This window comes from Colobus angolensis, unplaced genomic scaffold, assembly GCF_000951035.1.
Source record: "Colobus angolensis palliatus isolate OR3802 unplaced genomic scaffold, Cang.pa_1.0 Scaffold314, whole genome shotgun sequence".
NCBI classification, from domain to species: domain Eukaryota; kingdom Metazoa; phylum Chordata; class Mammalia; order Primates; family Cercopithecidae; genus Colobus; species Colobus angolensis.
The window spans coordinates 1,466,051-1,486,782 of NW_012116422.1; the positions used below are offsets into that span (position 1 = coordinate 1,466,051).

Below are 20,732 nucleotides of genomic sequence, written 5' to 3' on the forward strand. Positions count from 1 at the left end.
AAAAAAAAAAAAAAAAAAAAAGAAAGGAGCAAATGCGTTGACTTTTCGAGCCTGGCACATAGAAAGTGCTTTTATTAAGGCAGTGAAGTCTGACACCTAAAGTAAGATAATGGAATATTATATAATACTTTATCTTTTTTTTATTTTTAGGATGCTAAAGAGCAGGTAAGCCCTTTGGAAACAACATTGGAAAAGTTCCAGCAAGAAAAAGAAGAAATAATCAACAAAAAAAATACAAGCAACAAAATAGCACAGGATAAAGTAAGATTTCATTTGTATATTTACTTATCAAATGCCTCTATTAAACTTACGTCCATAGCACCATGTTGGACACTATTATTCCACATGAAATTAAATAGCATAAGATAAATAGTATTTTCAGATTCATGGTATAATTTTGACATTAGAAATTCTTGTTAGAACAAGGATTAGAGGTAAATTATTTTGCTGCTTGATCTAAAATAGAAGTTAAGGATTAAGATTAATTAATCCATTCCTATAGGTGATAAAGGGACTTGTCTGAGATCATAAAATTCAGTAGTGGTGGAAACTGAAACCCAAGGTTCATAACTTCTCAGCCAGTGTGTTACTGTGCTCTCCTGTTATGTGCCCTTAAGTACAACCAGTGTAAATTTAATGAATATTTTTCTACAGCTGAATGATATTAAAGAGAAGGTTAAAAATATTCATGGTTATATGAAAGACATTGAGAATTATATTCAAGATGGGAAAGACGACTATAAGAAGGTAATTTAAAACTTAAAATTATTTATTTGATTGTGTTTTTATTTCATGTGCTTAAAGAATTTTCTTTTTTGTAGCAAAAAGAAACTGAACTTAATAAAGTAATAGCTCAACTAAGTGAATGCGAGAAACACAAAGAAAAGATAAATGAAGATATGAGAATCATGAGACAAGATATTGATACACAGAAGGTAGGTCTGTTTTGCTTATGGTATCACTTACACCTATGACATTCTTTGCTATCGTTTTATTTTCAATAGAAGATCCATTGAATAGAAATGCAAAAAGTAAAGAGGCCAAGCTTAAGCTTGGTGGCTCACACCTATAATCCCAGCACTTTGGGAGGCCAAGGCAGGTGGATCACTTGAGGCTGGGAGTTCAAGACCAGCCTGGCCAACACAGTGAAACTCTGTCTCTACTAAAAATACAAAAATTAGCCAGCCGTGGTGGTGCACACCTGTAGTCCCAGCTACTCAGGAAGCTGAGGTATGAGAATTACCTGAACCTGGGGGGCAGAGGTTGCAGTGAGCTGTGATCACACCACTGCACTCTAGCCTGAGCGACAGAGTGAGACTCTGTCTCAAAAAAGAAATGTAAAAAGTAAAGAAAAATAATTCCAATAACATTCTTATTTCATTTATTTGTTATTTTTATTTTCAGTAAAAGACTCGTGGTAAAAGTTTGAACATAAAGGCTTAAAACAAAGTGTTCCTCCCCTTCTTCTAATTCTCAGTCTCACTTCTACATGTCATTAACTGTTACACTTACTTGTTTTTAAAGAAGTTTTATTCATATGCCAGCAGATAGGTGGATAAATTTAGTGGGGTGTGTGTGTGTGTGTGTGTGTGTGTGTGTGTATATATATATATTTAAATTTACTTTTATGGATGGGGTTGTATCATATTGTTCTGTACCTTTTTTCACTTAATTTGATTTTACGTATCAACTCAGATATATCACATTCTTTTTAATGATCATTTAATGATTTTAATGATCAGTTTCTTTTTGCTACAAAAAAGAAAATTCTTTAAGCACATGAAATAAAAACACAATCAAATGTGTTTTATGTGTTTAATGATTTAATGATCATAGTCCATTTTGTGCATATACCAGAACTTACTCAGATTGATTTCATTTCCTTATCATAAACTGTGTGACCGTGAATATCTTTAACATGTATCTGTATCTTTTCTTATTCTAACATATCTTTATGTAGCATAAATTCACAAAAGTGGGATTAAGGTTTAATAATTTTGAAAGTTATCTGTAAGGAAAATATTCATATATTAGGTCATTTTCCAGTTGATCCCTTTATCATTTATTTTCTCTGTTAACAAAATTAATTTCTACAGTATAATGAAAATCATTTCAAAAAGCCATCATCACATGCTTTATGCAAGCATGGTAGTTAATGCCTTTAAAAACTATACCATTTCTCTGTTCTTACTGTTTTAAACAAAATTTATTATTTGAATGCCTTAACCACTCGGTTATAAGTCGTTGCTAAAAATCATTTGGAAGATTAGTTACATTAGTTTTCTGCTGGGTCTCTTTCTATAGCACCAAGAATTTCAAATATATGAAATATCAGTCAAAGGGAAATCAAATCTCTGCCTGGCCTAATACATATTGAATAATGTGTACATTTATGATGCATATATAACAAAATATCACTAGCTTTTATGTAGTTGCCTATATAAAAATCACAGTCTATAAATTCGCAGCAGCTCTCTGTATACATATACAAAATTGTTAAGATTAATAATCTATGAACCTTTTAAGGTGATAGTCTAAATTTAGCGGATCTGATGGTATTAGTGTACTTTGTAACCTTCCTTGTTCCAGAAATTGTTTACTTAGTTATATACAATAGAGCAAAGATAAATGTATTTCAAATTAATGGGAAAACAAGGCAGTGTAGAAATTAGGGCAAGAAAGTAATGAAACCAGGAGAGAAGTGTATAAAACGTTTGCATGAAGTCTGATGTGCTTGCTAAAGATTCTAGTAGTCAAATGAAGAGAGGAGGCCAGGCGCAGTGACTCACGCCTGTAATCCCAACACTTTGGGAAGCCAGGGTGGATGGATCACCTGAGGTCAGGAATTCACCTGAGGTCAGGCCTGGCTAACATGGTAAAACCCCATCTCTACTGAAAATACAAAAATTAACCAGGTGTGGCGACACGCACCTGTAATCCCAGCTACTTAGGAGGCTGAGGCAGGAGAATCACTTGAACCTCAGAGGCAGAGACTGCAAGTGAGCCAAGATCACGCCATTGCACTTCAGCCTGGATGACAAGAGTGAAACTCCGTCTCAAAAGAAAAAAAAAAAAGGTCAGGCGCGCGGTGGCTCACGCCTGTAATCCCAACACTTTGGGAAGCCAGGGTGGATGGATCACCTGAGGTCAGGAATTCACCTGAGGTCAGGCCTGGCTAACATGGTAAAACCCCATCTCTACTGAAAATACAAAAATTAACCAGGTGTGGCGACACGCACCTGTAATCCCAGCTACTTAGGAGGCTGAGGCAGGAGAATCACTTGAACCTCGGAGGCAGAGCTTGCAGTGAGCCAAGATTGTGCAACTGCACTCCAGCCTGGGTGACAGAGTCAGACTCCGTATTTAAAAAAAAAAAAAGAAGAGAGGAAGTCACAATTAGTCAAGATTCACATTGTGTCAATGCTAAAAGGAGACCAGTTTCCTGTACTGACTACTGACTGTTCATAGAAAGGAAGACATGTATAGTCTTTAACAGACTTCATAGGGCTTATAAAAAAGAAAAAAATACAGTGTATTTCAGCATCATTATTCCTTGATATGAGGTTCTGTAGAAGGTGGTATGATTGAAGCCTGAAATAAATGTTAGTGTTTAGAAAGCAAAAGTTCTTAGCTAGGGGCACCTGTAAATTGTCTGAGTTTTTCCACTTCTAGGTATAGAACTAAGAAAATTGAAGACGTATGTTCCCACAACAACTTGTACAAGAATGCTCGTAGCAGCATTATTTGTAATAGTCAAAATATGGACACACCCAAATTACCATCAACTGATGAGCAGATAAACAAAATGTGGTATACCCATACAATGGAATATTACTCAGCCATAAAAAGGATACATGCTACAACATGCATGAACCCTTAAGACATGCTAAGCAAAAGAAGCTAGTCACAAAAGGCTGCATAATATATGATTCCACTTATAATAAATGTACAGATTAGGTAAATCCAGTGACAGACAGCATATTAATGTTTTCAGGGGCTAGAGGTGAGGAAGGAATAGAGTGACTGCTATTGAATATGAGATTTCCTTTTGGGGTGATCAAATGCTCTGGAATTGGATAGTAGTGATGGTTGTATAACCTTGTAAATGAACTAAAACTGCTCAGTTGTACACGTTTAAATAGTGAATTTTGTGTAATATTAATTACATCTCAGTTTTTTTTAAATCACTTAGGTTATTAAAATACATGTGTTGGCCAGGTGCAGTGGCTCATGCCTGTAATCCCAGCACTTTGGGAGGCCGAGGCAGGCAGATTGCTTGAGCCTAGGAGTTCCATACTATCCTGGCAATATGGCAAAACCCCATCTCTACAAAAAATTAGCCAGGTGTGATGGTGTGCACCTGTAGTCCCAACTACTCCGGAGGCTGAAGTAGGGGGATTGCTTGAGCTGGGGAGTTCAAGGCTGCAGTGAACCCTTATTGTGCCACTGTACTCCAGCCTGGGCAACAGAGCAAGACCCTGTCTAAAAAAAAAAAAAGTCTATGTCTCCAATCCACAACAGTAAATCAGAATCTTGGGGTTTGGGTGGAGATATGTGTGTTTTGTTGAAATTCCTTAGAGCTTCTGATGTATACCTTTAGCTGTCAGTTACTGAGCCAGCACTGGATGGACTGCATAGCTTTCAGGCAGTCTTCTAGAAGTGGTGTTATTCCCAGCCAGACTTTTGGTGGACATTGGACTGTAATCTGTTCAGCATGCCGCTCCCTCACAGGTATCTAGAATGCAGCTAATTTTTATGTTTCCATAGGTGATCAGCTGCATGCATTAACTGTCATCTGAGTTGGATGACTGGGGTTAATATTTAAGAGCTGAGGAGCCTAACAGTCACTTGTTTACCTACTGATCTAAGCCCTGCTAAATTTAGTCCACAGAATAAAATAATTTGGAAACTTAATAAATCGTCTTTCTCAGTTTTCAGATGAAGGAATATATGAAGAGAACTGGAGGTGACCTGACTTGCCCAAGGTCACAAAAAGTAGTAACAGGTAGAACTGGTCCTACACTATCAAATTTCTAGTAGAATGGAAAAAACAGCTGTGGCACACTATGACTGCATCTGATTTTTTTTTCCCCTTCCTTTCTCTAATATTTTATATTTTGTATTGACTTCTCGCTGCTTAAAGTACAAAGGAAAAATTTGGCCCAAAAGGCATTTTATTAGCAATTACTGAGTCAGGCACTATATTGATTACATACACTCATACCTTTAATCTTCACAATATTTCTTTTTTTTTTTTTTTGAGATGGAGTCTTGCTCTCTCACCCAGACTGGAGTGCAGTGGCACAGTCTCGGCTCACTGCAACCTTCACCTCCCAGGTTCAAGTGATTCTCCTGCCTCAACCTGCCGAGTACTTGGGGCTACAGGCGAGTGCCACCAGGCCTGGCTAATTTTTGTAATTTTAGTAGAGGTGGGGTTTCACTATGTTGACCAGGCTGATCTCAAACTCCTGACCTCAAGTAATCCACCCGCCTTGACCTCCCAAAGTGCTGGGATTACAGGTATGAGCCACCGCACCCGGCCACACAATAGTTCTTTATGATAGGTAGTATTATTATTGACCATGTTATAAGCAAACTGAGGTTCAGAGAATTTAAACTAATTTGCCCAAAGTTATCCAGTTTAAAAGTAATAACACTGATTTGAGCCTAGATGTATCTGACTTCGAAGCATTGTATTCTTGTGGTGGTATATACTGTCTTTGAAAACTAGAAGAATAATGGAAGCTGACTTAAAAGAAAGAAATGCCTAGCTTTCTGGTAACAATGCAGGTAGACAGACCAGCAACAATATATTGTGCCAAAAATCAATCTCATCTAGAAATGTGATAGCACTTTAAAGAGTCCTTTCGGGCTGGGCGCAGTGGCTCAAGCCTGTAATCCCAGCACTTTGGGAGGCCGAGACGGGTGGATCACGAGGTCAGGAGATGGAGACCATCCTGGCTAACACGGTGAAACCCCGTCTCTATTTAAAAAAAAAAAAAAAATACAAAAAAACTAGCCGGGCGATGTGGCAGGCTCCTGTAGTCCCAGTTACTCGGGAGGCTGAGGCAGGAGAATGGCGTACCCGGGAGGTGGAGCTTGCAGTGAGCTGAGATCCGGCCACTGCACTCCAGCCTGGGCGACAGAGCAAGACTCCGTCTCAAAAAACAATAATAATAATAATAATAAAAAATAAAAATAAAGAGTCCTTTCATGCAATTGTGAAAGCAAATTCAAATGTTCTATGGTATTAGATGAAAGTAAGTAGTAGCACATTCCCTTGTTCCTAATAAGGAACAACAAGTATAGTCCCCCATAGTAGAACCTTGGTAAGTCACAGCAGCTACAGTGGCACATTAGATTGCCTTAGCAACAAAGGACATTTATAACCATGCCATTTTAGTCACCTTTAACTGCCTATAATAATGCCTTTAGTAGATATGTATTCAGTTGTTTCAGTATCTCTGGGGGGGATTGGTTCCAGGACCCCCCAATACAACAGATACCGAAATCTAGGATGCTCAAGTCCTTTATATAAAATGGCATATCTAGTGTTTGCATATAGCCTATCCTATCCTCTGATATACTTTAATTTCTAGATTGCTTTTGATATTAATATGTAAATGATATGTAGTTTTTATATTGTATTATTTTAAATTTGTGTTTTTTTATTGTACTGTTACTTTTTATTGTATTTTTTTCCCCAGTATTTTTGATCCATGGTTAGTTGAATCCATAGATGTGGACCCTGTGGATAAACTGTATGTTTATATTATTTCCAGGAAAAATGAAGATAGCCTTACTTTCTGTTAAAAAAGAAAAAAAAAAAACTCTAAAAATAATCACACACAGATGGGCAGAATTGGATATGAACATTAAGCATGTGAGAGAAATCCTTGATTTCCCTCTCCCATCCAACAGTCCCTGGCCTTTACTGTTGGTACAAGATATTGCCACAGGTCTGTCTACCTCTCTCACTTCCCACATCACTGAGTTTAGCTTAGCTGCAAGGGCTATTGCAGGAGGGTCCCAGCTCCCTCTTTGAGAAATCCTTACTCCAAACTCGGGATAAGTTTTCTACACACAGGATTTGTGGGCCAATTTCTTTCTGCAGGAATTTTGTTTTCCTAAATTCCAAAGAATCAACTTACAAACTGTTTTCTAATGATTGTCTCTTGACAACATAGTTCGTTTTGATCACCAGGAAAACCACTGAAATAATTTTGTTGTTGTTGTTGCTGCTGCTAAGTGTGATTGAGTCTTTTCTGAAGGACAAAACTACTCAAGAACAGCCAATTTTTTGAAATTTCATTTCAGTGACTAAGAAAGTATCAAGTTCATAGATATATAGTACTATTGTGGCACTTCTTCTTGCCTTGAGTGATGATTATTTGTCAGCAAAGGTAGAAGCTGTAGGTAACATATACCTCACAGGTTCTAATAGTCTTGGTACATGTTGGGAGACAGAACTAGGAAGAAAAAGTTGGGGAAGACTTCAATAGTAGTATTGATCTCTTACGATCTTTTAGGTCAGTAGGCTTTATCATGGGGTTCCTATGCAGAATGATCCACTGGGGATGTAGGTATTAAAATATCTAGTTATATTTTTAATTTTACCATTTAAAATTTCTGTTTTGTATGTTTTTAAGTGAACACCATTTCATAGCATTTTTTTCTAAATATTTTAATACTGTATAAGTAAATAAGTACATAGATATATGCTCACATCATTGTGAGACTCCCCATCAAACAGTAGACCTGGTTTTTAGATCATGGTCGTGAAAGAGCAGTAAAAGCTGCGCTACAGGAGGTATTACACTTGTGACTGTGGATGGGGATGGGCCATCCAGATTGCCCCAGACCTTCCTTCACATGTGAGATTCCTTCACATTGGCTTATTCTCCCTCTGTTGAACTTCACATGATTCTAAGACAGACAGACATGGCACTTCCTATCAGCAGTTGCCTGTTACGGATTTCACGTTAGTAACTTGGTTATTTTTGTTAACTAATTTAATGTTTATCTTTAGATACAAGAAAGGTGGCTACAGGATAACCTTACCTTAAGAAAAAGAAATGAGGAACTAAAAGAAGTTGAAGAAGAAAGAAAACAACATTTGAAGGAAATGGGTCAAATGCAGGTTTTGCAAATGAAAAAGTATGCTTTTAAAATAATCTTCGGTTTAAATAAAAGTCTTTATTATTGGAATGTGAAGAATGTTAAATACCTGTTTTAAAAGAATTTTAGCCTCAGCCTAGTATCCTTTGAGAGTTACTAGAAGGTGAACAGTGTTTTGACACAATTGTATTACATGGCCTTAAGAACTTTATTACTGAAGAAGTGATACAGAATTGGTAATCACATTGAAGTGATGAGCCTTAGTTATTCAGTATTGAACATACTTAGTCCCCATACATCTGCTAGCCTGCTGCACAGAATAGTGGTACTAAGCATAAAGAATATGGAGCTGTGGACCTTGCCTGGGTCAGAGCTTGTACAGTCTATAATATTGTCAGTGGAGTTGTTGCCAGTGATTTATCCACAGAGATTCAGTCTAGATTTTCTCATTTGTAATTATGTGTCCACCAGAGCATTTCTTTTGAAAGATGAGTCTCATTCTTCCTTTATCTGGTCTTATGGTTACTTATTGTAGTTGCTGCCTTCCTGGTAGACCAGAAAAGATTTTATTCCTGCCTTGACTGCCTTAGAGTTCCCTTAGGAATTCTGTAAGAACCTTGTTGATGCTAAGGCACTAGACTGGTATAAAAGGTTGTACTAGGCAAATACGTGGATTGCAAACCATCTCACCTGGTTAAATCCAGGCTTCTCATTTATTAAACCCTTGTAGAGTTTTCATGTCTTCTTGAATTTATTTGGAAATCTGAGTGAAAAAAATGCTCAGGTTTTTCTAAGGGATATAGTAAAGTGAATTTTAACTTTATTTATAAAGCCTAACAAATGGTTAATCCTGTGTTATGTTTAAGTACTCTTAGTTTAGCTATTTAAAATCTCTTTCCTATATCAGGGAAATCAGATTTTATAACTAGAAGAGCTCATCATCTTCAGAATCTTCTTTTTTTTATTCATTATGCACACTTAGACCCAGAAAAATCACAGAGGAAATTATGATGAAAGCCAAGAATGTGACCTTAATATCCTAGTTCCCAAGCCTCAGTTCTTTTACACTATGCTCTCCATGGCAAGTTGGAAAAGTAATGCTTCTAGAAGAAATTTTGAAAGGAAATAATATATTCGTGGCTACTAAAGACCAAAACCAGATATTTAAAAGATTTCTTCTGTGATTGGTACATAACAGTACTTTTTATATTCATTCACATTACTAAGTACAACTATTTTTCAAACCTTTCTTCAACCAGGACATAACAGAAATGCCAACAAGACATGTAATCCAGTCAACTCTGTAAGGATGCCCATCAACTTGAGAGCAGTGCCTGACACATAAGAGGATGCTTAATAAGTGATTGTTAAACAAATGAAGATTTTTAAAGCAAACGTTGAAATTTGTACAATCTGCCAAATTATCAGAAAAGTTTGAATATTTTACTTCTTTTGGTCATTACTATGGTTTTTATACTTGGGCAAGAGAAATGTTGTTTTCATGGAGGAATCTAGATTTTTAATAAGTATTACTGCAGATAATTAATATATTATTTAATTCGTGTTATGCCTTTGACATGAGCAAAATGATGAAGCCTGTTATCCATAACTTCTTAGTGTTGATAATTGTGCATTCTCAGCTCACAATCAGAAGTTTGTGAATTTGTAATATTAATCACCAGAGTGCTTAGCGTCTAAAGGCCAGGAACTTTATCAGTGATAACATGCTATGAGGGTTCTCTGTTCAACACACAAAAATTAGCTGTTTAGCAACCTATATGGGGCAGAGATATGGAAGAAAGACAGGGTTTTGTTTTTTTTTTTTTAGTACCAAAGCCCTAAATAATAAGCAAGGAGAGACTCTGTTATACCATTCCTAAGGAGAATGATACTTAACCTGTCTAAAGAAATCTATGACTTTTCCACTTCAGGTTGTTAAAAGCTAAAAAATGGTCCTCATTTGTCATTTTCGTTTTTTACAGTGAACATCAGAAGTTGGAAGAGAACATAGACAATATAAAAAGAAATCACAGTTTGGCATTAGGGCGACAGAAAGGTTATGAGGAAGAAATTATTCATTTTAAGAAAGAACTTCGAGAACCACAATTTCGGGATGCTGAGGAAAAGTATAGAGAAATGATGATTGTTATGAGGACAACAGAACTTGTGAACAAGGATCTGGATATTTATTATAAGACTCTTGACCAGTAAGTATTAGACTGGGGATTTTCTTATTGCAATGAATATTAACATATTTTAGTAATCTTTTCTCTCATTTTTTTCTTTTTTTTTTTTTTTTTTTTGAGACGGAGTTTCACTCTTGTTTCCCAGGCTGGAGTGCAATGGCACGATCTCAGCTCACTGTAACCTCTGCCTCCTGGGTTCAAGTGATTCTCTTGCCTCAGCCTCCCAAGTAGCTGGGATTACAGGTGCATGCCACCATGCCGGGCTAATCTTGTATTTTTAGTAGAGACGGGGTTTCTCCAGGTCAGGCTGGCCTCGAACTCCTGACCTGAGGTGATCCGCCCACTTCAGCCTCCCAAAGTGCTGGGATTATAGGTGTGAGCCACCACGCCCGGCCTCTCATTTTTTCTTTTTAAATATGATATTCTATGTATACCATGCAATGGAAAAATATATGTACATATGTAAACACACACTAGCTTAAGTTATGAAGTTAAGATATAAAGCATATTAATATCTAGGAGTATTTATGATACTACCTCCCTTTAACCAATCTACCATTATCACTAATTGGCATCCACTTAGATGCTCCCTTCTTATCTCAACTTTCTGTCATCCCCATTCCCTGTAACCAGTGACAAAGATTTTTACTTTCTCTGCTTTTTTAAAAAACAGTTTTATCATATATATGTCGTATTTTAAACTTTTTAAAAATGATATGATATTCTAGGATTTGCTTTATTTGGATTTGCTTTTGTTTATCCATGTTGTTTGTGGCCATAGTTCATTCATTTTCACTGACGTACAGAATCTACTATGGGAATAGACCACAGTGTATCCATTCTCCTATAGATGGACATTTGGGGTTTTTTTTCAGGTCTTGTCATGTCTTCTGGAGGAAAGGTGTAAGGTTATATTTGTGGGAGTGCATTGCAGAATATGCTCAATTTTACAAAATAATGTTGTTTTCCAGAAATGACTTTACTGATTTATACCACTAGCAGGTATTATAAGGGTTTCTTTGATGGGTCCTGTGACATTGGTTTTATAAATTTCTTAATGTTTGCCAACCTCATGGGTTTAAAATGATGAATCATTGTTTATTCATTATTAGTCTTGTCTTTTTGTGTGTTTTGGGACAGAGTCTCTTTGTCACCTAGGCTAGAGTGCAATGGCGCAATCATAGTTCAGTGTAACCTCGAACTCCTGGCTCAAGCAGTCCTCTTGCTTCAGCCTCCCAAAGTGCTGGGATCACAGGTGTGAGGCATTGTTCCTGGCCCTATTGTCTTATTGATTTAAATGTCTTCTTTATCTCTTCTGCATTTCAGTTCCTTTTCAGTTATATGTATTACAAAAGTCTTTTCAAACATTATGCTTATCTTTTTTACTTACCATCTTTTGATGACACTGGATTTGATTTTGAGTTAGTTGAATTTAGCAACCTTTTCTGGTTAGCTCCTTGTGTGTCTTGTTAAGAAATCCTTCCCTACTCCTATATTTTTGTCTAAAAGTTTTAAATTTTGCTTTTCACATACAAGTTCATTTAAGTATTCTAAGTTGAACTTTTTCCTTTATGAATAACCGGTTGTGTTGGCTTTATTTATTGATAGACTATCCTTCTCTCAGTAACCTGCAGTGTCATTTCTGTCATATATCAGAATTCCCTATGTGCCTGGTTTGGCGTGGGTTCTCTATTCTACTTAATTGGTCATTTTGTCTATCTCTGCCATTTCACACACCATCTTAATTACGTATAGCAGAATTTTCTTTATCCAGCGTATGTCTGTCTTTTAACCAGTGAATTTAGTCCTTTCATATTCATTGTGATTACTCAATTGAGTTGGATTTATTTCTGCCATCTTTTTTTCCTTTCCTGCCTTTTTGAGATGGATTTATTTTTCTTGACTCCTCCTTTTTCCCTTCTTTGGGTTATACAGTTGACAATATAACATGGGGATTAGGGACACTAGGCCCCCACGCAGTCAGAAATCCACATGTAACTTTTGATTCTCCCAGAACTTAACTATTAATAGCCTACTGTTGACTGGAAGCCTTACTGATAACAGAAACAGTTGATTAACACATATTTTGTATGTTATATGTATTGTATGCTGTATTCTTTTACAGTAAACCAGAGAAAAGAAAAGAAATTATAAGGAAAAAATATATTTTCTGTTAAGTGGAAATGAATCATCATAAAGGTCTTCATCCTTGTCTTCTTCACATTGAAGAGGAGGAGGAAGAAGAGGAGGGGTCAGTCTTGCTGTCTCGGATGGCAGAGGTGGAAGAAAATCTGCATAAACGTAGACCCACACAGTTCAAACCTGTGTTCAAGGATCAGTTGTATTCTACTTTAGTTATTTGAGGGTTTACCTTTTAATTTTTAACATACTTATTTGACTTAAAATCATATGCATTAGTTTTCAAAGTGGTCCTGGAGCACCATTATCATTATCACCTTGGAACATATTGGGAATGCCTCTCAGCCTCTACCTGAGACCTAGATCAAAACTTTGAGGGGTAGGGCCCAGCAGTCTATTTTTGACAAGCATTTTGGGTGATTCTGATGCACATCAGAGTTTAAAAACCATAGCTTTAATGTGAATTCTTTTACCTTTTTCCTGAATACTAATTATTTTCTCCCATCTGCGTTATTTCTTTTGTCTAATATTTTAGTTTTACCTTGTTTTTAAATCATCACAAATGAGTAATAATTATTATGGTGGCTTCATAAGCGCACATGTTTACCAATTTTTTTGTTCATTTTTGCTCTTTTAAATCCCACTCCTCCCTTCTTTAGGTTCAGTTTTCTTTTTTTTGGAGTATATTCTTCAATAGCTTTTTTCAATGAATGACTATTAGTGGTAAACTGTCAGTCGTTAAGAAGTTTTTCCCCTTAATTTGATAGTTTAGCTGAGCATAGGGTTCTAGATGGACAGTTTTGTTCTGTTGGCACTTTGAAAATATTCAATTTTTTGTTGGCCTCTATGGTTACAGTTGAGAAATCATTTTAATTGTTCCTTTAAAAGTAATCTGCGTTTTTCCTCTGGTTCTTTTAGGATTTTCCCCTTTGTCTTCAGTGTTCTGTATTTTTATAATAGTGTATCTAGACTCAGCTTTAGTTTTTCTGCTCATGAATTGTGCTTTTTGATCTGAGGGTTGATATCTTTCATCAATTTTGGGGATTTTTCATACATTATCTCTTCAAATATTATTCTTTCTCCATTTCTCACTATTTTCCCCTTCTTCACTTTTTATTAGACATAACCTCCTCTTTCCTCTACATTGCTTAACCCCTCTTGCATATAGTAGACTCTGGGTACATATCTTATAGTTCATAAATTATTTAGCTGCTACTTAATACTACCTATTGAGTTGTTGTCATTGTTTTTTTTCCCCCCTTCATTTTTTTCTGTAAGTTGTATTTTGTTCTTTTTCAGAAACTCACATGGTTTTTTTAAACAGAGTCTGGCTCTGTCGCCCAGGCTGGAGTGCAGTGGCATGATCTCAGCTCACTACAGCCTCCACCTCCTGAGTTCAAGCAGTTCTCATTCCTCAGCCTCCCGAATAGCTAGAATTACAGATGCATGCCACCACTCAGCTAGTTTTGGTATTTTTAGTACAGATGGGGTTTTGTCATGTTGCCCAGGCTGGTCTTGAACTCCTGGCCTCAAGCAATCCTCCCACCTAGGCCTCCCAAAATGCTAGGATTACAGATGCGAGCTGCGGCACCAGGCTTTTGATGTATTTTCTTCCTTAGTATTTTGATTCCTTCTTGAATGTGTCTTTATTCATTTTAACTATACACATTTTATATTCTCTTTCAGATTATTATTTTTTAATTTCACATTTTGAGAAGGCTGCTTCTGCTGTTTTGTATTCTGATTCTATCCCCTAGTGAAGTTTCTGTGTTTTATTAACATTTAATTGTGCACTTATCTTTACTAGCATTGTTTTTTCTGTGAGACTCCCTTGTGACCTTTCCTTGTAGATGTCCATCTACACAGAAATTTTGGTTTTATATCAACTAGGAACTCCAGAGAAAACACTGGCCTGCATGTAGGGGTTTTTGTTAATTTCTCAGTTGGTAGGTTCCTAGCCTATCTTCTGTCCTGGATGATAAGAACCAATCCCTAGGTTATAAAAATAATAACCCCAAGTTCATGGCTGGGCACAGTGGCTCACACCTGTAAGCCCAGCACTTTGGGAGACCGAGGTGGGTGGATCACTTGAGATCAGGAGTTCGAGACCAGCCTGGCCAACATGGTGAAACCCCATCTGTACTAAAACAATACAAAAATTAGCTGGGTGTAGTGGTGCACACCTGTAATCTCAGCTACTCAGGAGGCTGAGGCAGGAGAATCGTTTGAACTGGGAAGCAGAGATTGCAGTGAGCCAAGATTGCACCACTACACTCCAACCTGGGCAACAGAATGAGACTGTCTCAAAAATAATAATAACATAATAATAATAACCCCAAGTTTAGTTTGTCTGTCAGGTTACATACTGACTGGTCTGGTTTTCACTTCTATCTTCATTTCTGTTATATAGGGATTTCCCTTTCTTTCTTGTGAGCTCAACTATGAATTTAAAATAAGTTTTGTTATAAATCTGTCTAGCAGTTCTGTTCATTTGTGGCAGGAGAATTATTACTAACCTTAGATTTTGGTGGTAGTTGTTTTTTCCGGAATGGCAGATATCTTCCTTAGCACTAAGAGAGTTACATAGAGAGCTTCTCTTCTAAGACTTCTGGTCAGATACAGCATAGTCAGCAGACCAACCTGAGCAGTGGCATTCAGACCACAGGTCTCAGGAAGACAGGAGAACTCTGGTTTCAGTATGAGGACTTTTTTAGTTAGTGATGATAACAAAGGTGGTCCCAGAATTGCCTAGGCATATTTTTGGCATATACAAGTTTTAGGAAGTACATAATCGTGTAAGACAGATTAGATCCATTTACTGTGAAATATTGGGAGTGAGCCAATTATCTTAACATGTTATTTTTAAAAAATAAATTATACTAAGATTTTTGTTAGATTAAGTTTAACTTTTAAAACAATTTTTTGAGAGTATTCCATAGATACATCTTTTGTCCCATTTCATTGTGAGTGGGTAGGTTAACGTTACAATGCTCCCTGGGTCCATAGAGGCTCATAGAATTGTATGCCTACATCAAATGAGAACTTTTGTTTTTTAACCTCTTTGAATGTTGCCATCTCTCCTAGATATTAGATGCAACAGTTTAAAGTGGTTAGTCTTGGAATTTAAGGTGTTAAAACAAGAACATAAGCAAAACTTAAGGAATTCTTGCCCAGTAGACTACACATACATATATTTGTTTTCTATTTTTTTGCCTTTAATAATTATTTTTAGTCTTCTCAGGTTCCTCATTTATGCCTTTAGGGGACTTCTTAGTTTTTTTTCGTTGTTTAGCAACAGATGCTGTGTATCCAATAGACTTATCAAACATTCATTGAGCATTAAGGAATAGGAGATCCAGTAACTTCTAGCAAGGATATTATAGGTTTATTTGAAGAGACACAAATCAAAACAGATTTTTGTCAGTAAAAACCTATTTGGCCAGACACAGTGGCTCAAGCCTGTAATCTTAGCACTTTGGGAGTCCAAAGCGGGTGGATTGCTTAAGTCCAGGAGTTTGAGACTAACCTGGGCAACATGGCCAAACCCCATCTCTACAGAAAAATACAAGAATTATCTGGACGTGGTAGCACACACCTATAATCCGAGCTACTCAGAAGGCCGTGGTGGGTTGCAATGAGCCAAGATTGTGCCACTGCACTCCAGCCTGGGTGACAGAAAGAGACCCTGTCTCAAAAAAAAAAAAAAAAAAAAAATGCAAAAAACAAAACACCAAAACTTCTATTTGGAACAAGATAAGTTGGTTGTGATGAAAAAATAAAAATGGGTATTATAAAGCAAGACATTGGACTTTGTGTAAAAGTCCAACATAAGTCTTACGTTTTTTAAAAAACCTCAGAAGTCCATAATACATGGTTAAAAGTGCTGTCTCTGAACACTACAGATGTCCAGATTTTGAATTCTTTTTTAAAAAAAGTTTTACTCTTATTTTTTATGACTATATAGTAGGTATATTTATGTGATACATGAGATATTTTGATGCAGGCATACAATGCATAATAATCACATCAGGATAAATGGGGTTTCCATCACCTCAAGCATTTATCCCTCCTTTTGTTACAGACATTCCAATTATACTATTTTAGTTATTTTTAAATGTACAATAAATTGTTGTTGACTGTAGTCACTCTGTTGTGCTATCAAATACTACATCTTATTCTTACTATATTTTTGTACTCATTAACCATCTCCACTGCCGTTTCTAGCCTCTGCTAACTATCATCTCCACTATCTCCATGAGTTCAATTGTTTTAATTTTTCACTCCCACAAATGAATGAGAACATGCAAAGTTTGTCTTTCTGTGCCTGGCTTATTTCATTTAACATAGTGTCCTTCAGTTCCATCCATGTTATTCCAGATGACAGTGAATAGCACTCCATTGTGTATATGAATGACTTTTTTTTTTTGTTTGAGACGGAGTCTCTGTCTCCCAGACTGGAGTGCAGTGGTGTGATTTCAGCTCACTGCAACCTCTGCCTCCGGGGTTCATGCAGTTCTCCTTCCTCAGCCTCTGAGTAGCTGGAATTACAGGTTCCTGCCACCACATCTGGCTGATTTTTGTATTTTTAGTAGAAACAGAGTTTTGCCATGTAGGCCATGTTAATCTTGAACTCTTGACCTCAAATGATCCACCCGCCTCAGCCTCCCAAAGTGCTGGGATTAGACATGAGCCACCGCGCCCAGCAAGAACCACATTTTCTTTATCCATTTATCTGTTGATGGACACTCAGGTTGCTTCCAAATCTTGGGTATTATGAATACTGCTGTAATAAATATAGGAGTGCAGATATCTCTTCAACCTAATGATTTCATTTCCTTTGCATAAATATCCAGTAAGTGGGATTGCAGAATCATATGGTAGTTCTGTCTTTAGTTTTTTTAGGAACCTCCATACTATTCTCCATAGTGATGATTTTGAGTCCTGACTGAAGATATTTAGCAAATTCTTTAGATACTCTGAGTTTCCATTTCCTCATCTATAAAATAGAATTTTTAAAAATCTATACTGTTATTCAGTATAGAGTCAGAAAAGCTCAGAGGCGATTTAGTCCAGCTTTCTTTGTCATGTTCCATTCTTTAATGTAAGTTCTTAAATTCTGTATTCTTAAATAGCACTAAAGAACTAAATTCATTAAGAAAATGTAGGTTTCTGTTCCTATTTAAACATTCTTTGAGGTTGAGGGCTATGCATAGAAGACACTAATAGCAATTGAATACTACATGATAGCCATAATCAATTTAATTATTATATCTAACTCTGTATTAAAGGGCAAGTATTTATCAGAGAGATTAAGCAGCCTACCCAAGATTACCCAGGTAAAGGGTAGAGGCAGAGATAAAATTAGATCTCAGAACCACTGTGACATGCTGCTATCATAGTGGCCCCCCTGCTTTTTTTTGGAGACAAGAGCCTCACTGGTTCTCTCAGCGCTCTCAGGCTGGAGTGCAATGGTGTGATCTGCTGCTCACTGTAACCTCTGCCTCCTGGGTTCAAGCAGTTCTCGTGCCTCAGTCTTCTAAGCAGCTGGGATTACAGGCATGTGCTACCACACCAGGCCAATTTTTTGTATTTTTAGTAGAGAAGAGGTTTCGTCATGATGACCAGGCTGGTTTTGAACTCCTGGCCTCAAGTGATCCACCCTCCTCAGCCTCCCAAAGTGCTGGAATTACGGACATGACCTTTTTCTGTAACCGTTAAAAAAGCTAGTATTTATATAAAAACATTTTAACTGTTACTTATACTTCCTGGTTTAGAACCATAACTTATTTCTGTATTGTAACTCTTCAGTGAGATGCGTGTGTACATAATATATAGTTGTATATTAGGATTTTGTTCAGTACAAATGTGAGTACATATATGCTTGATACTGTTCTAGATACTAAGTATATAAGGATGAAGAAACAAAGTTAAGAAATAAATTCATAACAAAATGGCTAGTAATGGTAGGTATTACAGTGAAAATGAACAATGCGAGCGTAACTGATGGGCCTTTAAGCTGGGACCTGATTGATGAGAAGGGAGCAAGATATGCAAAAAACTGGGGTGCAGGCGTTCCAGGTAGAGAGAATAGAGAGAATAGTTAATGCAGCAGTCAAGACCAGGACGAACAGAAAATGTTTTTTTAAGGACCAGGAAGAAGGCAAGCATGGCTGGAATATAATCAGAGATAGGCCATTCCCAGATATGTCATGCCTTGTAGCTGTGGTAAACAGTTTTATTTCATTCTAACTGCATTGGGCAGTCACTAGAGGGTTTAAAGGAAGGAAATAATATAATCTGATTTCTAGTTGGAAGAAATTGCACTGACTGCTGTGTGTGGAGAATGGATTGTAAAGGGCAAGAGTAAAAGCAAAGAGACCGATGAGGAGACTTGTAGTAACCAAGAGATGGTGGTGGGCTAGATCAGGTGGTAGCAGTGAAAATGGAGGGAAGTGATAGAAGATAGACTTGGAATTTGTTCTGGAGAGAGAGTTGATAGGCCTTGCTTCTGAATTGAGTGTAAGGGAGGGAAAGTAAAATAACCAAAGGTTGCTCGTACATATTTTTACTTGAATAACAGGATATTGGGGGAACAGGTTGCCATTCCTTAAAATGGGCGGGACTGGAGAGAGAAAATCAGTAGTTCCGTTTTGTACAGTTTAAGTTTGAAGTGCTTGTAGACATCTAAGCAGAGATGTCAAGCAGGCAGTTGGATATATAACCTCGAGCCTAGAGTTCAAAGGAAAGGTGTACACTGGGGAGTCATCAGCATATCCATGGCATTTAACTCATGAGATGAGATCACATGTGGAATGAGCATAGAGAGAGAAGGGAAAGGTCCCACCACTAGTTATGTTTGCAAATCCAGTAAATAAGCAGCTGGTGAGGTGGGAAAAAATTTTAAAAGATGTGGTATCTTGAAAACCAAGGGAAGAAAATATATCTAGAATCTAATGCTATTTGGGGTCAAATAAGGACTAAGAAGTGACTCTTAAATTTGACAAAATGGAAGTTGTTAATGACTGAGGAGCAGTCAGTGGCACAGTTGGAACTGAAGCCTGGTCGAGTTGGGTGGGGAGAGAATGGGTAGTAAGAAATGGAGACAGCAGCCAGGCATGGTGGCTCACACCTGTAATCCTAGCACTTTGGGAGGCCAGGGTGGGATCACCTGAGGTCAGGAGTTCGAGACCAGCCTGACCAACATGGTGAAACCCCCTCTCTACTAAAAATGCAAAGATTAGCTGGGCGTGGTGGGGCACACCTGTAATCCCAGCTACTCGGGAGGCTGAGGTAGGAGAATTGCCTGAACCTGGGAGGTGGAGGTTGCAGTGAGCCAAGATCGTGTCATTGTACTCCAGGCTGGGCAACGAGAGCAAAACTCTGTCTTGGGAAAGAAAAAAAAAAAAAATGGAGACAGCGAATATAGATAATTCTTATAACAACTTCTTCTGTGACGGGGAGCAAGAAAAATGGGGCAATGGTTAGAGTGGACCAGGGACCAAGTTAAATAGGCAGGTTGGTTTTGTTTTCAATTTTACTTGTAAGTATTTTGCTACAAAGTCAGCTCTTCTCTTACTTACAGCCCATTGACCTGCAGACCTGGGGTTTCATATGTATTCACTGAATAGAAAACCATACATAGGAGCCCTCCAGCTATCCCTGCATACCCTGGGAATCAGTGACAGCAGGAATAACAATTCCCTTCACTTCTAAGATTAGGCTATAGGAGAAAAAATAAAAAAGAATTCAACAACCCCTGCTCTGCCACTTTCTTGTCAGGCTCTGGGAAAACAGGAATATCATACCCTGTCCCTCCTCCAAACTGCTGACAGTCTTTCTGATGGAGACCTTGGTAGGTGCTCCGTAGTCTGTTTTTGACCTGGGCCTGGGATAAGGAGGAAGGGCTTTTCGGCAGAGAAAAGTGCCTCAGTCACAGAGGCATCATGCTGAGGAGAGTGAGGACCTATGAGGGAGCTTGGTCGAGCCAGGCAGGGGTGGAGAGGTACAGGAGTGCTTTCCAGCAATTTAGGCTTGCTTAAGGAACAAAGCCAGGCTGTTTACTGAGTTCTGTTACCTGGTACTCAGATAGATTATTCTAAATAAAAAGAAAAGAAGTGATACAAATTTCCCCAAAATTGAGTCTTTGTGGGCTTATGCTTACAAACAGTGGCCTTCTCAAGGTTTATACAGTGAGCCCTAAATTTGCCTTCTAACCCAGAAGAAAGTAAGGTACAAAATTTCCCTAATTCTTTCACATCTTAGAATAAAGCATGCAGTCAGTGTAATTGT

The 20,732-nt window shown here is 37.4% G+C and overlaps 1 protein-coding gene across 2 annotated transcripts in view; it reads left to right on the forward strand.

Annotated features, from left to right (window-relative positions):
* Positions 1-20,732, forward strand: part of RAD50 (RAD50 homolog (S. cerevisiae)) — an 89,886-nt gene that overhangs the window by 55,858 nt on the left and 13,296 nt on the right. For both annotated transcript variants that reach the window (XM_011951064.1, XM_011951065.1), the window contains exons 17-21: positions 151-261; positions 655-747; positions 822-935; positions 8,030-8,157; positions 10,101-10,325. In XM_011951064.1, the coding sequence (XP_011806454.1) occupies positions 151-261; positions 655-747; positions 822-935; positions 8,030-8,157; positions 10,101-10,325 (671 nt within the window). The remainder of the gene's footprint in view (positions 1-150; positions 262-654; positions 748-821; positions 936-8,029; positions 8,158-10,100; positions 10,326-20,732) is intronic.